The sequence below is a fragment of the Anolis sagrei genome, chromosome 3 (genome assembly GCF_037176765.1).
Source record: "Anolis sagrei isolate rAnoSag1 chromosome 3, rAnoSag1.mat, whole genome shotgun sequence".
Taxonomy (NCBI): domain Eukaryota; kingdom Metazoa; phylum Chordata; class Lepidosauria; order Squamata; family Dactyloidae; genus Anolis; species Anolis sagrei.
In genome coordinates, this window is record NC_090023.1 from 8,006,869 (window position 1) to 8,026,107 (window position 19,239).

The 19,239-nt window shown below is 43.9% G+C and overlaps 1 protein-coding gene across 3 annotated transcripts in view; it reads left to right on the forward strand.

Annotated features, from left to right (window-relative positions):
• The first annotated feature begins 12,650 nt into the window (after nt 1–12,650).
• Nucleotides 12,651–19,239, forward strand: part of UVRAG (UV radiation resistance associated) — a 145,792-nt gene continuing 139,203 nt past the window's right edge. For 2 of the 3 annotated variants that reach the window (XM_060771249.2, XM_060771250.2), the window contains exon 1: nt 12,651–12,843. In XM_060771249.2, the coding sequence (XP_060627232.2) occupies nt 12,763–12,843 (81 nt within the window). In that variant the 5' untranslated portion in view covers nt 12,651–12,762. The remainder of the gene's footprint in view (nt 12,844–19,239) is intronic. The other variant, XM_067466464.1, reaches the window with a different exon arrangement.

Consider the following 19,239-nt stretch of genomic DNA (forward strand, 5'->3'; position numbering starts at 1 on the left):
CGCACTCTCCCCAGATTTGAACCTCTGATCTGTCGGTCCTTAGTCTTGCTGGCACCACCTATTGCACCACCTGGGGCTCCATAACAAATAGTAGAAGTTGAAATTCAATCAGTTGTCCCTATCCAGGGATTCTGCATCCATCAACAAACCATGGTTCCTTGTTTAGGTTCCCATTTTGTAGTTCACAGGCTTTCTCTAGCACTCATTTGACATATTCGCCATTTTCTATAAGGGTTGTCACTTTGCTATGCCATTGTATATAATGGGACTTGAGCCTCCTTTGATTTTGGTATCTATGGGGATCTTGCAACAAAGCCCTAGTGAATCTACCAAGGGCCCACTGTATCATTGCAAGCAGTCCTCTCCTCTCCAAAGCTGCATGTGCTGTGACATTCCAGCAGTACTTTTGGGCTAGATTCAAATTATACACCTAAAATTGGCAAACACTAGATGCCTGGGTTTATTTTATTTATCGTGTCAGGAGCAAACCAAACAGTTGTATTGCATTTTAAACAAACAAACAAACACAAAGTTTGCAAGCTTGGTAGTTGATTAAATGTCCTTGGTAGCTGGCCACTTGGAGTGCCTCTGGTGTTGCTGCAAGAAGGTCCTCCATTGTGCATGTGGCAGGGCTCAGGGTGCATTGCAGCAGGTTGGCAGTGGTTTGCTCTTCTCCCCACTCGCATGTCGTGGATTCCACTTTGTATCCCCATTTCTGAAGGTTGGCTCTGCATCTCGTGGTGCCAGAGCACAGTCTCTTCAGCGCCTTCCAAGTCGCCCAGTCCTCTGTGTGCCCAGGGGGGGAGTCTCTCATTTGGTATCAGCCATTGATTGAGGTGCTGGATTTGAGCCTGCCACTTTTGGACTCTCGCTTGCTGAGGTGTTCCAGCGAGTGTCTCTGTAGATCTTAGAAAACTATTTCTTGATTTAAGTCGTTGACGTGCTGGCTGATACCCAAACAAGGGATAGGCTGGAGAAGTCACTGCCTTGGTCCTTTCACTATTGGCTGCTACTTCCTGGCGGATGTCAGGTGGTGCAATACCGGCTAAGCAGTGTAATTCCTCCAGCGAGATAGGGCGCAGATATCCCATGATAATGCACCATGTCTCCTTAAGAGCCACATCCATGGGGAGATGTGTTCCACACTGTGCATGTATGCTCAGCAGCAGAGTAGCATACCGCAAGGGCAGATGTCTTCACTGTGTCTGGTTGTGATCCCCCAGTGGTGATCCCCCAGTTAAACCCTTGTGCTGGCAGGACTGATGAATGACAGGTCGGAGGTTCAAGGATGTTAAAGCATCAAACATCCAGGTGTCCCCTGGGCAGAGGCGGCCCTAGGTAATTTTCAACAGTAAGCAAACACGCCTCCCCCCAACCAATCACTGATATATATTTTCTGTTTGTCGTGGGAGTTCTGTGTGCCATATTTGGTTCAATTCCATCATTGGTGGAGTTCAGAATGCTCTTTGATTGTAGGTGAACTATACCTCCCAGTAATTACAACTCGCATATGTCAAGGTCTATTTTCCCCCAAGAGCGCCTCAAGAGCGCCCCTGGGCAAAATCAAATATACTGCAAATGCTTACTTTGCGTAATGGGTTGAGCCGCCCCTGCCCCTGGGCGCAATGTCCTTGCAGACAGCCAATTCTCGCACACCAGAAGCGACTTGCAGTTTCTCAAGTCGCTTCTGACATGGAAAAAAATTGGAAAACTCAACCAGATTCAGAGTGGACCCCCAACATTTTGTCGTTTTTGTGTGAGCTGATTGCACCACCTCATATTTTCTTTTGCATTCACTTTACGGCATAAGGAAAGACAGGGAATAGTGGCATGAAGGGGCCCACTAGTGGGTAGGATTAAAGGGAATGGAAATGGAGCATTTTTATGGGAAATGCACCAAAAAAAAGGACGTGAAGGAGACTTTTTTCCATAGGAAAAAAGAGTCCTCTTTCAGTAACAAAGGAGACCAAAGAAAATGGAATATTGTTGTTTCCTGACCCCTCCTGGAAGACTAGAAGCCATGCAGAAATCCCCTCTTTGTTATTGAAGCAGCAAAAAACAAAGTTTTAATTAGAGGGGAAAAGGAGGTGGTCGCTAGTCCTCATGGTTCCAAAGAAAAGGCTAGAATTGCACAGGCACCTTTCTGGGATTGTTTATTTTGAAATCCAAAGTCTACGTTTTTTTTATTTCTCCGACTTCATGAAATGCATACTCACGTCTGTAGCCACCCTCTTTCAGTGGTACTGTAGTCTATTCTGTTTTACACAATCGATGTTACGTGGCGCAAGGGGATTTCTTTTTGGGAAAGGTCTCTCCTTGGAAGCACAAGCAATGCAACTTCTCAACTTCTCATATTTTTTCCTCCTGTTTTTCTCCCCTTTCTTTCTTCATCTTGTTGTACGAATCGGGCTGGGAACCAAAGACCAGGTCTGAAAGCAGGTTTGGTTCGGATCATTGCTTTCCTCAGTATCCTCACGTTCTCCCTTTCTTCATTTTGGTCTTGCTAGAACAGTGGTTCCCAACCTTTTTATGACCAAGGACCACTTGACCAGGGACCACTCTCCAACATTAGTACGAAAAGTTTTTGGTCAACTTCAGATTCAGTTTGGTTATTTGGGGTGCTGATTCAGAAAATTGCATTGGCTAGACCACATCAGCTCTAGCTTCTGATACAGAGCATATGCCATCCAATAGTCACCATCTGCCCACCCATAGAAAACCATATTTCATAATCTAGAGTTGATGTGGTTGTAGGAATCTTTCGTGGGTAGTCAGCCTCTCCCCTCCCAACATCCCAGTTGCCTTGGCACTATAATAAGGTTTTGCGAGACCAGTTGCTCTTGTTGCCATGTGGTTTCAAGGCAACGGTGTAGTAATTATGAGGTCACCAACCGTATTTTTGTTCTTGGGGACCACTGGTGCTCCACGGACCACAGGTTGGGAACCACTGCTCTAAAAGTAATGGACATCATAGATTTTTTTGGAAAGAGAGCCAACATGGTTTGGGTGTGTTGTATGTCAGTCTGTTCAGCCTGTGATTGTGTCTGATGCTCATGATGGGAATGATACTCATGACTGGGTTGTTGTAGGTTTTGTTCGGGCTATATGGCCATGTTCTGGAGGCATTCTTTCTTGACGTTTCGCCTGCTTCTATGGCAAGCATCCTCAGAGGTAGTGAGGTATGTTGGAACTAGGAAAGGGGGATTTATATATCTGTGGAATGACCAGGGTGGGACAAAGGACTCTTGTCTGCTGGAGCTAGGTGTGAATGTTTCAACTGACCACCTTGATTAGCATTTGATGGCCTGGCAGTGCCTGGAGCAATCTTTTGTTGAGAGGTGATTAGATGTCTCTAAGAACACAGAAATGCTGGACCACTCTCACGACCTCCATGTCACACTACACAGAGAAGCCATTGAAATCCACAAGCATGTGGACAATTTCACCAGAAAGGAGGAAACCATGAAAATGAACAAAATCTGGCTACCAGTATTAAAAAACTCTAAAATTTAAACAGCAAAACAGCAGAGGGAAAACAATCAGGGACATCTAATCACCTCTCAACAAAAGATTCCTCCAGGCACTGCCAGGCCATCCAATGCTAATCAAGGCAGTCATTTGAAACATTGGTCAAGGTGGTCATTTGAAACATTCACACCGAGCTCCAGCAGACAAGAGTCCTTTGTCCCACCCTGGTCTTTCCACAGATATATAAACCCCTTTTCTTGGTTCCAACAGCCCTCACTACCTCTGAGGATGTTTGCCATAGATGCAGATGAAACGTCAAGAAAGAATGCCTCCAGAACATGACCATATATCCCGAAAAAACCTACAACAACCCAGTGATTTCGGCCATGAAAGCCTTTGACAATACATTGATACTCATGACGATGTTCATATTGATATGCATAATGGGAATGGGGATGATGTCCCTGATGATGGGCCAGTTAATGTGGGTTTGCCCGGGCCAGAGTTAAGTTCAGAAGAGAGGTCTGAGCAAGGTCACATTCCTATAATAAGGTTTCACGAGACCAGTCGCTCTCATTGCCACATGGTTTTAAGGCAACGCCGTAGTAATGGTGAGGCTGTGGACCATACTTTCATTTTTGTGGACCACTGGTGGTCCACGGACCACAGGTTGGGAACCACTGTGTTAGAATGACTTGACTTTCAAAAATGGCTTATGTTATAAATAATGTCAGTATGCTGGAAGTTACTGCATACTTCCAGCATACTGGAAGTATGCTAGAAGTATGAAGTAGAAGTTTGCCCATGTCTGGTATATATATTCTTCTATAAGTCAACCTCCTATATAAGTAGAGGGCAGGTTTTGGGGCCAAAACAATCCGTTGCGATATGACCCATGGATAAGTCGAGGGTCAGAAAGGAGAAAAGCATAAATCATCATAAAATCAAGGAAAAGGGCTCTGTTTAAATGTTTTTGATTATTATTATTTTGCAATTTGCCACCAAAATTTGCAACCAAGTCACATGACGAAAGCAAACATCCTCAGCATCTGTTCTAAGGTCTTTTAGACATTGGACTGAATTGGTTCCAGAACACCTAATATGAAAAGTATAATAGCCTTTTGAAGAAGGGGTGCTGACTATTTGAAAAGACTGTCTTTAAAACTTAAGCTGGAATACAATATTTTGCAGGAAGCAAGCAATGCCTACCTGTGCATCTGGAAATCCCTGTTTTTCAAGAAGACTCTACGGATTCCTCGGTTCCGCAATGAATGTATATAACGATAGCTCTTCTGCACAATGTATTGACTGTTTATTTTTTACTGTTTACATGGAAGTCGACTGAAGCTTTTTAGAGAAATATATTCAGAGCCCAAACGTACGTGCGCATATCTATATACCTATTTAAATGTTTTGCACTACTTGCATGTTTAACCTGCCGCCTTCCGTTGTTTTAATCGTGGGTATAACGATCCAAGCTCAAAATGTGCCTTCGGGTGAATGCGGGGCGCCAGGGCTTTGGTTCTGGGGCTCTTGCATCCCCGTGATCTTAAAACATGAAGTGTATACAGATCTTTAAAAAGAGATGCTCCGACCTTTGGGGCATTTCGTGGAATATTGTATATCAGGAAAAAAAAAAGATTTTTGTACAAATTTATAGAAATAAATGTAAGGAAAAATAATGTCTCCGTTTTCCATCTGTCTTGTCACAATTGTCCTTTTTCGCTCTTAAGAAACAGCCAAGATGCAAAATTGAAAGTAAAAGAAAAATGCTTTACTCCAGCAAACAACATAAGCAAATGCAATTGAAAAAGGAAACAAGGAAGTCTTACTACAAACACCAATGAAAGTCTTTAGCAAAGTCCCAGCAAAATCAGCAGACAAGAAGGCACAAATCACAAAGTCTTAAACACAAAGTAGATCACGGCAGTAACAGAGTTGTTGTTAGCAGCGAAAAGCGAAGTTCTCCTGCTTCTGATTTATACCCCATGCAGGAGGGCTTAGGGCGTCACCCAATTAGCTCATCAATCTCTTAGCAGCTAATCAAGCTGACCGCCGCCTGTTCTCTGACTCCGTCTTTCTACCAAAGTAGGCACCTGCAAAACCTCAATGTTGGATTGTTCTTCCTCTCCCTCCAAGACCTGAGCACCTCCCTGCTCCCCTTCCCCTTCTGACGATGAGGAATCCTAAACAACAATCCAGATGTGTGTGGTTCATTTGTATTATGAGACAGACCTTCAGAATTTTTATAAGCTAAGGATTAAGTTTCTCAACCTAGGGGGTCACAAGGAGGTTTCGGAGGGGTCGCCAAAGACTATCAGAAAACACATCTTTCTGATAGTCATAGAAGCATTGTTGGAAGAGACCTGTGCCATCACAACCAGACACTATAAAAATAAAACTAAGATGTGCTTCTCTCTATATCTGGGCGAACTGCAGATGTCTCTCTTAAATTTATTTGTTTGTTTGTTTGTTTGTTTACAGCTTTAAATTCCGCCCTTCTCACTCCGCAGGGGACGCAGGGCGGATTACAGTGTACACATATATGGCAAACATTCAATGCCAATTTTTGACATACAAACATATACAGACATACACAGAGGCTATTTAACTTTTTTTTTCTGGCCGCCAGGGGAGCTGTCACTTTTATCGTCCATCTGCGACGCTGATGAAGCACTTCCGCATTCCCCCCTGGAATGCTTTGCTGGAGTCTTCTTTATGGCCTCATAAATCAGTTAATTTAGCCTCCCCACACTTTTTAAAGTAGTACCTCATTTTCCTACTTGACAGATGCAGCTGTCTTTCGGGTTGCAAAGGTCGACAACAGGCTACACACAATTGGTTGGAAACCCACTCCAACCCGGGCTGGCTTCGAACTCATGACCTTTTTGGTCAGAGTGATCTTAAAAGCTTGAGATTCCCAGCAACTGAGGCTACTACAGGTTTTGAACACCAAAAACAGAATATTTATTTCTTCAAAGTCCTTGCAGACTTGGCATAGCTTGTCAAAGTTACAAACAAAACAGTCAATTGGTGAAACCATAGAGATGTTCTTTCTTTTTCCCCCTCTAGTCGCTGAGTTGCCTTCCTCCAAATGGTAGAAAAAATCCTGAGATCTATTTACCCCAACCCTGAGCTACTATCTTTTAGAAAGCGTAGGCCTCCCCTATTCCAGCCCAAGGTTAGTTTTGGAGATGAAGCGAACAGTGTTCAATAACCATCTCAATAGCCCTCAATAACTATCTCAATAGTCCTTTATACTAAATAGCTCAAAATCTCAATATGCTTCTCTATAGCTCAATAGAATCTCAATTCCTATCTATCTATAACTCAATTAAGACTCAATAAGCTTATCTATCTATCTATCTATCTATCTGACTCAGTTACTATCTATCTATCTATCTATCTATCTATCTATCTATCTATCTATAACTCAATTAAGACTCAATTGAGACTCAATTACTCTCTCTCTCTCTGTTTGTTTCTTTATCTAAATAACTCAATTACTCAATTGTATTTACAATGGTTTGTTCAGAGCTCCCTGACTGGCCTAACAGCACATCTGAGGCTTTTTCTCTAAACTGAAGGAGGCAGGGAAGATTCCAAAATGGAGATCTCAAACCCTAGGGAAAAAGGCGGTCTCTAAACCCAAAGAGATACTTTCTAAACCAATAGCTGCAAAAAGGCCCGCAGGCTGGCTTTCCAGCCTCTGATGCTGTTGACTTTCAGGGTGCAGCTGAAATTGTAGCAACCCTGGGGAAATGCAAAGGAATGCTATCCCATGTAGCTAAAAGGTAATGTAAACCATGCTCCTGGAAGACGGAACAAGACCTCATGGGCCATCCAGTCCAACTCTCTGCCAAGAAGCAGGAAAATCACATTCAAAGCACCCCCGACAGATGGCCATCCAGCCTCTGCTTAAAAGCCTCCAAAGAAGCCACCACACTCCGGGGCAGAGTTCCACCGCTGAACAGCTCTCACCATTAGGACGTTTAGGTGGAATCTCCTTTCCTGTAGTTTGAAGCCATTGTTCCATGTCCTAGTCTCCAGATGGCCATCCAGCCTCTGATTCAATCTTCCAAAGAAGGAGCCTCCACCACACTTTGGGGGAGAGAGTCCCTGTAACTTGGGGACTGCTTGTGTACATATATTTTGCCAAACAAGTGGCCCATGGATGCTCTATAAGCCACCATTGCAAAGTGTGGTCTTCAAGTATAGTGGTTAGACCATGTGTTAGAATAGTGGTTAGACCATGCACAAGTCTACTGGCAATGGCTCAGTGGGAGTTGTAGTTTTACAAATCCGTTAGTTGTCTCTGCCAAGGAAGCTTGGAACTTCCCACCGGTGTGGAAAACATCTATTGGCTAAATGGCAAGCTATTCAACCTCAGCACACTGAAAGCCAAAACCAAGGTCAGAATGACATCTGTTATAGAACTCCAATATGCTGATGATAACATATGTGCAAATGCAGAAGAAGACCTACAAGCCACTCTAAACAGTTTTGCAGAAGCGTACAAAAAGCTTGGTCTGTCATTGAACATCGAGAAGACCAAAGTGCTCTTGCAGGAGTCAACAGCCAATCCCTCTCCAATGCCAGAATGGTGTAAGAATGGTGTAAGATTAGAAAGTGTTGATCATTTCCACTCCCTCGGTAGCCACCTCTCCACAAAAGTCAACATTGACCTTGAAATACAACATTGCCTGAGCTCTGCGAGTGCAGCATTTTTCCGAATGAAGCAGAGAGAGAGACCAAGATCCTCGGGCTACGAGGGATCGCCTAAGTAAGTAAGTAATCCTGCAGAAATAAAAGTTTTCTCTCCAATACTTATTTGTTAATAATAAATGAGAGGAATAGCTACAAAAAATAGAACAAAAACAACCCTCCGTTCTTTAAAATTCATATAATCCTGAAATTCAAACATTAAAATTAACAATGACTTTATTCTTCATAATTTTCATTTCTTAAAAAGCAAAAGCCAGCAGCAGGTTGTAGGTTAAGTTTCCCCATTAAGCAGGAATCTCCATAGTTAGGAGGATTAGTCCGAAAACCTTGGGTGACCATACACATAAGACTCTTAAGCTCTCGCTCATTCGGTGCTTACAAGTCAAATGATTAATCCAAGCAGAAACCGGGTTGCTGCGATGGCCGTCTGCGCCACTTGACCTCCAGTGTCCTAAAATCAGAATTGTGATCCAACTTCCCAAATACAGAAAGATACGAAACACGGGCAGTCCACAAGTTACAAACTTCCGACTTACAAATTTATTTATTTATTTCGGTTACTTCTACCCTGCCCTTCTCACCGCGAAGGGGACTCAGGGCGGCTTACAAAAGCTGTCCCCTGCCACGCGTTGCTGTGGCCCAGTCTGGTGATCTGGAAAATAAAGTAACGAGAAAGTTGCTACTTGGTCTTTGTACAGATTTGTATATGTATATGTATATATATATCTATATATATATATACACACACACACACACACAAATCTGTACAAGGACCAAGTAGCAACAGTCAGAACTGACCACGGAACAACAGACTGGTTCAAGATTGGGAAAGGCGTACGGCAAGGCTGCATACTCTCACCCAACCTTTTTAACGTGTCTGCAGAACACATCATGCGAGGATGTGCGGGGCTTGAGGAATGCAAAGCTGGGGTGAAAACTGCTGGAAGAAACATCAACAACCTCAGATATGCAGATGACACCACTCTGATGGCCGAAAGCGAGGAGGAGCTGAGGAGCCTTCTAATGAAGGTGAAAGAAGAAAGCGCAAAAGCTGGGTTGCAGCTAAACATCAAAAAAACCAAGATTATGGCAACAAGAGTGATTGACAACTGGGAAATAGAAGGAGAAAATGTGGAGGCCGTGACAGACTTTGTATTTCTAGGCGCAAAGATGACTCCAGATGCAGACTGTGGCCAGGAAATCAGAAGACGCTTCCTTCTTGGGAGGAGAGCAATGTCCAGTCTCGATAAAATACTAAAGAGTAGAGACATCACACTGGCAACAAAGATCCATTGCCTAGTCAAAGCCATGGTATTCCCTGTAGTAACTTACGGATGTGAGAGCTGGACCTTAGGGAAGGCTGAGCGAAGGAAGATCGATGCTTTTGAGCTGTGGTGTTGGAGGAAAGTTCTGAGAGTGCCTTGGACTGCGAGAAGATCCAACCAGTCCATCCTCCAAGAAATAAAGCATGACTGCTCACTGGAGGGAAGGAGACTAGAGACAAAGTTGAAGTCCTTTGGCCACATCATGAGGAGACAGCAAAGCCTGGAGAAGACAATTATGCTGGGGAAAGTGGAAGGAAGAGGGGCTGACCAAGGGCAAGATGGATGGATGGCATCCTTGAAGTGACTGGACTGACCTTGAAGGAGCTGGGGGTGGTGACGGCCGACAGGGAGCTCTGGCGTGGGCTGGTCCATGAGGTCACGAAGAGTTGGAGACGACTGAACGAATGAACAACAAATAATATTGATTATGGTGGTTCTCAACCTGGGGTCCACAGATGTTTTTGGCCTTCAACTCCCAAAAATCCTAACAGCTGACAAACTAGCTGGGATTTCTGGGAGTTGTAGACCAAAAATATCTGGGGACCCCAGGTTGAGAACCACTGGATGATGATGAAGAAAGGCATACAGGTTGGATAGGCTTGAAAACTATCCCTGTGAAAGGGATATAGAAGTCTTAATAGACCCCCTTGCTAGACCTGAGCCAACAATGTGATGCAGCAGCGAAAAGGCCAAGGCGATTCTGTTGTTGTTCATTCGTTCAGGAGAGAGACAAGGTGGCTTGGGATGCCCATCCCACCAAGAACTTGCCACAATTTATTATGATCCACACAGTCAAAGGCTTTAGAATAGTCAATGAAGCAAAAATAGATGTTTTTCTGAAACTCCCTGCCTTTCTCCATTATCCAGCGGATATTGGCAATCTGGTCTCTCGTTCCTTTGGCTTTTCTAAACCCAGCTTGAACGTCTGGCAACTCTCGCTCCATGTATTGAAGGAGTCTTCCTTGCAGGATCTTGAGCATTACCTTACTGGCATGAGAAATAAGGGCCACTGTACGAAAGTTTCAGCGGTCTTTCGCATTTCTCTTTTTTGGTATGGGGATATAAGTTGATTTTTTCCAGTCTGATGGCCATTCTTGTGTTTTCCATATTTGCTGGCAAATGGCATGCATCACCTTGACAGCATCATCTTTTAAGATTTTAAACAGTTCGGCTGGGATCCTGTCGTCTCCTGCTGCCTTGTTGTTAGCAATGCTTCTTAAGGCCCATTCAACCTCACTCCTCAGGATGTCTGGTTCTAATTCATTCACCACACCGTCAAAACTATCCTCGATATTATTATCCTTCCTATACAGATCTTCTGTATAGTCTCGCCACCTTCTCTTGATCTCTTCAGCTTCTGTTAGGTCCCTGCCATCTTTGTTTCTTATCATACCAATTCTTATCCAACCTGTATGCCTATCTTCATCATCATAATCAATAATATTATACATATATATATATGTGTGTGTGTATATATATATATATATACCTTTACCTTACATATATATATATATATATATATATATACTTTATTTGTATACCGCAGTTTCTCAGCCCGTAGGCGACTCAACGCGGTTAACAACAAGAGCAAAAATTCAGTGCTAACAACATACACGATTTAAAAACAATTAACACCGTAGTATACTAATTAACATCAATAAACAACACATTAACATCTCGTAACTAGAATCGTGATCCAACTCGTCATCCGTAATTCCGTTTTCCTATATTCATTATATTCATTGCACTGCTTATCCGAACGCCTGTTCAAATAGCCAGGTTTTCAGTTTTCTTCGAAACACCATTAACGAGGGGGCTGATCTAATGTCCATGGGAAGGGCGTTCCACAGCCAAGGGGCCACCACTGAGAAGGCCCTGTCCCTCGTCCCCGCCAAATGTGCCTGTGATGCTGGCGGGATCGAGAGCAGGGCCTCCCCAGAGGATCTTAAAGTCCTGGTGGGTTCATAAGCGGAGATACGTTCGGAGAGGTAACTTGGGCCAGAACCGTTTAGGGCTTTAAAGGCCAACGCCAGCACTTTGAATTGTGCCCGGTAGCAAATTGGTAGCCAGTGGAGCTGGTGCAGCAGAGGAGTTGTATGTTTCCTGCGCTCCACTCCTGTTAGCAACCTGGCTGCCGAACGTTGAACCAAATGAAGCTTCCGAGCCGTCTTCAAAGGCAACCCCACGTAGAGAGCGTTGCAGTAGTCTAAACGGGATGTAACCAGAGCGTGGACTACCGTGGCCAAGTCAGACTTCCCAAGGTACGGGTGCAGGTGGCGCACAAGCTTTAACTGTGCAAATGCTCCCCTGGTCACCGCCGAAACCTGGGGTTCCAGGCTCAGCGATGAGTCCAGAGTCACTCCCAAGCTGCGAACCTGCGCCTTCAGGGGGAGTGTGACCCCGTCCAACACAGGCTGTAACCCTATGCCCTGTTCGGCCTTACGACTGACCAGGAGGACCTCTGTCTTGTCTGGATTCAGTTTCAATTTGTTCGCCCTGATCCAGACCGTCACAGCGGCCAAGCACCGGTTCAGAACCTGGACAGCCTCCTTAGTAGCAGGTGGAAAGGAGTGACAGAGTTGGACATCATCCACATACATACACACACACACATATATATGTATAATATTATTGATTATAATGATGAAGATAGGCATACAGGTTGGATAGGCTTGAAAACAGTCCCTGGGAAAGGGATATAGAAGTCTTAATAGACCCCCCCCAAGCTAGACTTGAGCCAACAATGTGATGCAGCAGCCAAAAAGGCCAAGTCCATTCTAGTCTGCCTTAAAAAAAAGAGGAGTGTGCCTGTCCCTTTAAGGAAGAAGGCCTGTTGCTATGGCGACAAGCTCTCCCGCCTTCTCTTCTTATGTCAGTTTCGAGGGACCACGTGACAACAACAGACAGGGCACGTGACGCTTTTGTCATTTATTTTGGGTTTAACTGCTTTCCAAGGGATTCAAGCGTTGGTCCCGCCTACCAAGAGGAGTGAAGGACCGATGGACGAATGGGAGAGGCGGTGTCGAGGCCGGCGCCCCGCCCTCCGCGCGCGCTCCCCGATTGGTCCCCGCGCGCGGAGGGCGGAGCGCCGGCCTCGACACCGCCTCTCCCATTCGTCCATCGGCCCTTCACTCCATTCGGTTCTGTGAAGAGTAACAACATGGCTCCCTGAGGGAAGGCGCTCAGTGCGCAGGCGCCAAGGCCGCTCCTGCTCTCGGGCCGCCGTCAAGCCTCTCTCTCCGGCATGAGCCAAAGCAACGCCGCCGTCTTGGCCCCGCCGGGCCCGGCTTCCCGCGCCCTGCATGTGGAGCTCCCTTCCCAGCAGGTGAGTCTCGGCCGAGGAGGCCTCTCGAGGCCTGACAGACAGTGAGGGGTGCCGAAGGGGGTTCTGGGGCAAGGAGGCCGGTCTCCCGTCATGCCCCGCGGCGTGGGTGTCTTTGGCCCCTTCATCTGGCGAGGGGAGAGGGAAAGGAAGCCAACCTGCACGCTGAAAACGTGTGAACGCGCTCTGCGATACACGTGTGTGCTCATATCCGTGTCAGGCTTCTTGGGTCTGCTGCAGAGAGTGCTTTCAAATAATCCTGGGTTGCAAAATGGAATAGAGACGAAAAGGGAGGCCTATTTCCTTCCAAGCTGCCTCTCAGGGTTATTTATTTATTTGTTGGGTTGTTGTTGGTTTTTCCGGGCTGTATGGCCATGTTCTAGAGGCATTCTCTCCTGACGTTTCGCCTGCATCTATGGCAAGCATCCTCAGAGGTAGTGAGGTCTGTTGGGACTAGGAAAAAGGTTTATATATCTGTGGAATGACCAGGGTGGGACAAAGGACTCTTGTCTGCTCGAGCTAGGGGTGAATGTTTCAACTGACCACCATGATTATCATATAATGGCCTGACAGTGCCTAGAGCAAACTTTTGTTGAGAGGCGATTAGATGTCCTTGTTTGTTTCCTTGTTTGTTCTCCAGTAGACAAGAGTCCTTTGTCCCACCTTGGTCATTCCACAGATATATAAACCCTTTTTCCTAGTTCCAACAGACCTCACTACCTCAGAGGATGCTTGCCATAGATGCAGGCGAAACGTCAGGAGAGAATGCCTCTAGACCATGGCCATATAGCCCGAAAAAAACCTACAACACCCCAGTGATTCCGGCCATGAAAGCCTTCGACAATATATTTATTGGTTTGTTGTAGGTTTTTTTGGGCTGTAGGGCCATGTTCTAGAAGCATTCTCTCCTGACGTCTTGCCTGCATCTATGGCAAGCATCCTCAGAGGTAGTGAGGTCTGTTGGAACTAGGAGAAAGGGTTTGTATATCTGTAGAATGACCAGGGTGGGAGAAAGGACTCTTGTCTGCTGGAGCTAGGTGTGAATGTTTCTACTGACCACCTTGATTAGCATATAATAGCCTGACAGTGCCTAGATCAGTGTTTCTCAACCTTCCTAATGCCGTGACCCCTTAATACAGTCCCTCATGTTGTGGTGACCCCCAACCATAACATTATTTTTGTTGCTACTTCATAACAGTCATTTTACTACTGTTCTAAATCATAATGTAAATATCAGATATGGAAGATGTATTTTCATTCACTGCACCAAACTGGGCACAAATACCCTATGAACCCACATGTAAATGCTAGTAGGGTTGTGGGAGGATTGATTTTGTAATTTGGGAGTTGTAGTTGCTGGGATTTATAGTTCACCTGTAATCAAAGAGCATTCTGAACTCCACCAGCGATGGATTTGAACCTAATTTGCCACACAGAACTGCCATGACCAACGGAAAACACTGGAAGGGTTTGGTGGGTACTGATCTTGAGTTTTAGAGTTGTAGTTCACCTATATCCAGAGAGCACTGTGGACTCAAACAATGATGGATCAGGACCAAACTTGGCACAAATACTCAATATGCGCTAATGTGAACCTGGTGAGCCTGGGGAAAATAGACCTTGACTTTTGGGATTTGTAGTTCCTGGGATTTATAGTTCATTACAATCAAAGAACATTCTGAACTCCACCAACAATAAAATTGGCTCAGACTTCCTATATGGAATCCCCATGACCATCAGAAAATACTGTGTTTTCTGATGGTCTTTGGTGACCCCTTTGACACCCCTTAGGGACCCACTCAGGGGTCCCGACCCCCAGGTTGAGAAACACTGGCCTAGAGCAAACTTTTGTTGAGAGGTGATTAGATGTCCTTGTTCGTTTCCTTGTTTGTTCTCCAGCAGACAAGAGTCCTTTGTCCCACCCTGGTCATTCCACAGATATATAAGCCCTTTTTCCTAGTTCCAACAGACCTCACTACCTCTGAGTATGCTTGCCATAGATGCAGGCGAAACGTCAGGAGAGAATGCCTCTAGAACATGGCCATATAGCCCAGAAAAGCCTACAACAACCCAGCATTTCTTCTTGTTTCTTTGCCAGTGTTGATGTGGAAATTGTCTGCAACATATAATTGTCGTTCCTTAGGGTTCCCTTTCAAATCTATGGACACAATGGAACAATGGCTTCAAACTATAAGAAAGGAACTTCCTGACTGTGAGAGCCGTTCAGCAGTGGAACTCTCTGCCCCGGTGTGTGGTGGAGGCTCCTTCTTTGGAAGCTTTTAAACAAGGCCTGGATGGCCAAGTCACATGAGAGGCCTGCAAGGCTTTCAATGCCAGGACAACTTAGTTATGTTTAGAGAGTCTTGTAATGACCAACAGCCCTTTGAAAGCAACCATAATGCTGATGTGGCCCTCGGTGAAAATGTGTTTGACTCCCTAGTCTAGATAGACAGCCCCTTGTGTTGTCGCAAGCTTTTACTTACTTAGGCAATCCCTTGTAGCTCGAGGATGATGGTCTTCCAGATGTGGTGTCTCAGCCGGGGGTCTGTAGGTGACTGTGAAGCCCTATTCTTGATCTGCATGTTTGATTGTAGTAGATGGCCTGTGTGGTTTCTTCTAACTCTATTGTTCTATGATTGTATGATTCTGATACACTTACAATTTGTATTTAGAGTTTTATGCTTCCTCCACATGATTAGGAGTTCATTTTAGGAATAATAAGAATTCTATGGCATGGAGAATTTTAGAGTCTTGCCATCAGAATTTTAGAGATGCTTAGGTGGTGCATTGTCAAAAAATAGGTTGGGAACCACTGGTCTAGATCCACTCATGATTTCCATCAAGGCAACCGGGGGCCTTATCCTGGGATAATTACTGTTATTATAACAGATTGAGTATCCTTGATCCAAAATGCTTAGGATTTTGGAATTGTGGTACGTATCAATACCTATAGTGATATGTACATTCATAATGAGGTGTCTTTGGCATGGGAGCTAACATTAAATTTGTAGATGCACCCCAGAAACATAGCCTGAAGGCAATTTTATACACAATATTTTTAATAATGCTGTATGCATGAAACAAAGTTTGTGTACATTGAACCACTGGAAAACAAAGGTGTCTCTATTTTAGCCATCAGTGTGAACAAGTGTGATACTTCAGATTTTGGCTCCACCCTATGTTGTTGTTTGTTAGTTCATTTATACTTCTATTATTTATCCCAATATGGACACTAAAGGTGGCTGACAACGTATATACAAGATTACTTTTTAGTAGCTATTCCCATCCTAGTCCCTTCAAGGGCTGGAGTTCTAAAGTCTGCGAGCAACAGATGAGAAGACCCTGGCCCCATCTATACTGACCATTTGGGGTAGTTGGTTTGTTGGCTTCAAATTGTGGAAGCCACACAACAAACTACCACAAAAGCACACAAAAGAAAGCCCGTAATGTGCACCAATGCTCTGTGGTTTGTGTGTAATCATGTTCCAGACTTTAAACTGGTTCCAGGAGTTCCTTTGTAGTCATCTACACAGCAAAAGCACTTTATTCAGTACAGGTTTGAAACTTCATTAAATGATCAGTGTTGATGAGACGTCTGTCTTTCTTGTTTCCACCAAAGGGATTTGTAAGGATGGTGGGGCACTGGGAGCAGCCTCCTCAGACCATCTTTGATATGGCCCTTCAAATGATAGAATTGGTGTGATGCTTTTTGAAGATAATCATAGAAAAGGGCAGGTCTTGTGTTCTAGATGAGGAATGTGGTGGTGTGTCTACACCAGGGGTCCTCAAACTTTTAAAACAGGAGGCCAGGTCACAGTCCCTCAAACTGTTGGAGGGCCGGATTATAATTTGAAAAAAACCCTGAATGAATTCATATGCACACTGCACATATCTTATTTGTAGTGCAAAGAACACATAAAAACAATACAGTAGTTAAAATGAACAATTTTAACAAATATAAACTTATTAGTATTTCAGTGGGAAGTGTGGGTATGCTTTTGGCTGATGAGATAGGATTGTTGTTGTTGTGTGCTTTCAAGACTTAGGTTGACCCTGACCCTGAGCAAGGGCTGGGTAAATGAAAGGAGATTCCATCTGAACATGAGGAAGAACTTCCTGACTGTGAGAGTCGTTCAGCAGTGGAACTCTCTGCCCCGGGGTGTGGTGGAGGCTCCTTCTTTGGAAGCTTTTAAACAGAGGCTGGATGGTCATCTGTCAGGGGTGATTGGAATGCAATATTCTTGCTTCTTGGAGGGGGGTTGGACTGGATGGCCCATGAGGTCTCTTCCAACTCTTTGATTCTATGATTCTAATGACCTTGGAGGGCCTTAGTTTGAGGACTCTGGTCTACACTGTAAAATTAATTCAGTTTGACTCCACTCTAACTGCCATGGAGCAATGTTACAGCATCATGGGAGTTGTAGTTTTACAGTATCTTTCACCAAAGAGTTATGGTGCATCTCCAAACTATGAATCCCAGATTTCCATTGCATTGAACCAAGTGGTGTCAAACTGCATTGATTCTACATTATAGATTTGCCCCGAGTGTAAAGAAGATAATGCGCTATGAATGAGGAAGGTGTTTGTTTAGAATATACTCGTTATTTCTATTGTTATTTCTATTGTTTAGAATATACTCGTTATTTCTGTGGAACCAGGCCTTTGGGCAACCAGGCAATTAGACAATGACAACCAAATAAGACAATCAGATGTGTGAGATTGGCAGGATTGTCGAAATGGAACCAAAACAGATCTTTGAGTTAATTGTACACTGATGGGTAGGAGGAAGTTCCAGGTTTGTATTGTTTTTACTGATTTTATCATTTTACTGATTTTAGTGGATAATGTTGAATTGTGGGAATTTGTACTGTTATATTTTTTTTTGTGATGATTGTTTGTGTAGCAGGCGTCTAAGTGCGCCTTGCAGCTGTAAGCCGCCCTGGGTCCCCTTCGGGGTGAGAAGGGCGGGGTACAAGAACCCCAAATAAATAAATAAATAAATTTCTTCATCTCGTTTGCTATCATATAAACTTGATACGCTGGTCAAACTGTCTTTGAATGGGGACAGACACACATTGCCATTATTTTTTTTGTTTATTAGAGAAATGTTCTACCTCCATCTTCCTCCTCCTCTCCTTTTGCTGTCTTGCTAGAGAGTAGAGTTATTGGTGGGATTCTCAAAAGTCTTGTGATTGCTTGTTTGGAATTGCAAGAATTATAGGTGGAATGGTGATGAACAACCACACAGATAAATGCATGCACATAGAGTTGTCTGCCTTTTTGGGTCTATTTGTGTGGTGTATCATGTCCAGTTTCAACCCCCTTTTTTCCCAAGCTAAATATATTAGCTCTTTAAACAGCTCCTCATGGGGCTTGGTTTCCGGACCTTTGACCATTTTGGTCATCTTTCTCTGGACACATTTCACTTTGTCCATATCTATCTCTTTTACATAAACACAAAAGGTGATGGTGAAAATAGCGATTTCTTGCTATTGTTGGGCAGAGCTTGTAAAAGTTACTCCTTTGGATTTTACTACCTATCTCCCACAGTACACATCTGGGCATGCTAATGGAGGTTTCTGGGAAGGATTGTAATGTAAAGAAGATTTCCAGGTTCCGAGTCTGGCGTGAAGGAACGAACTCTGCTGGTTAGTAAGTTTGGAGAAAGGCGCAACATTACTGAAAAGTGATCTCAGATGTCCTTGGTATTTATATTTCAATATTAGGTGCATGCACTGCCAGTGGTTTTCTGGAGTCTTGGGCATAGATAAGCATTTTGAAATCTTCCTGAAAACACAGGAAGCAGCTTTAGATTGTGTCGGATTATTGATCCATCTACCTTGGTATTGTTAACTATAACGGTTAGTTGTTCTGCGGAGTTCCAGGATGATTTATTTGCCTTGTTTTTACAACAGTTTATTTTATGCTATTAGCACCTAAACAGATAGAGGGCTTTTTAAAGTATTTCCTCAAGACAAGTGCTTTTCAAATGGGAATATCTTTTCCTGGAAATTGAATCCATTGCTTATTGTCCCAATCTCGGGACTAGCAGAAAACATGTCTGCTTGGTCTTCAATATGACATATTTTCAAATATGTAAACATGGCTCTCATGTCATCTCTTAACCTTCTCTTTCTCATGTTAAACATGCTTGGTTTCCTAGGACATAAGACATGATTCCCAGACCGCTACATCTTTTGGTAGTGAACTCTATATATTTTATGTCTGTTAAATCTCCCACTATCCTGCATCATAATATGGCTCTGAATTCTGTTATGAGAGAAGGAGAATGGATTTCTTTCTAATTTCTTTCGCACCACAAGTAATCTTACAGATTCACAAGCACTTCCTTATATTTTTCTAAATTAAATACTGTGCATGTTGTAACCTGTCTTGTAG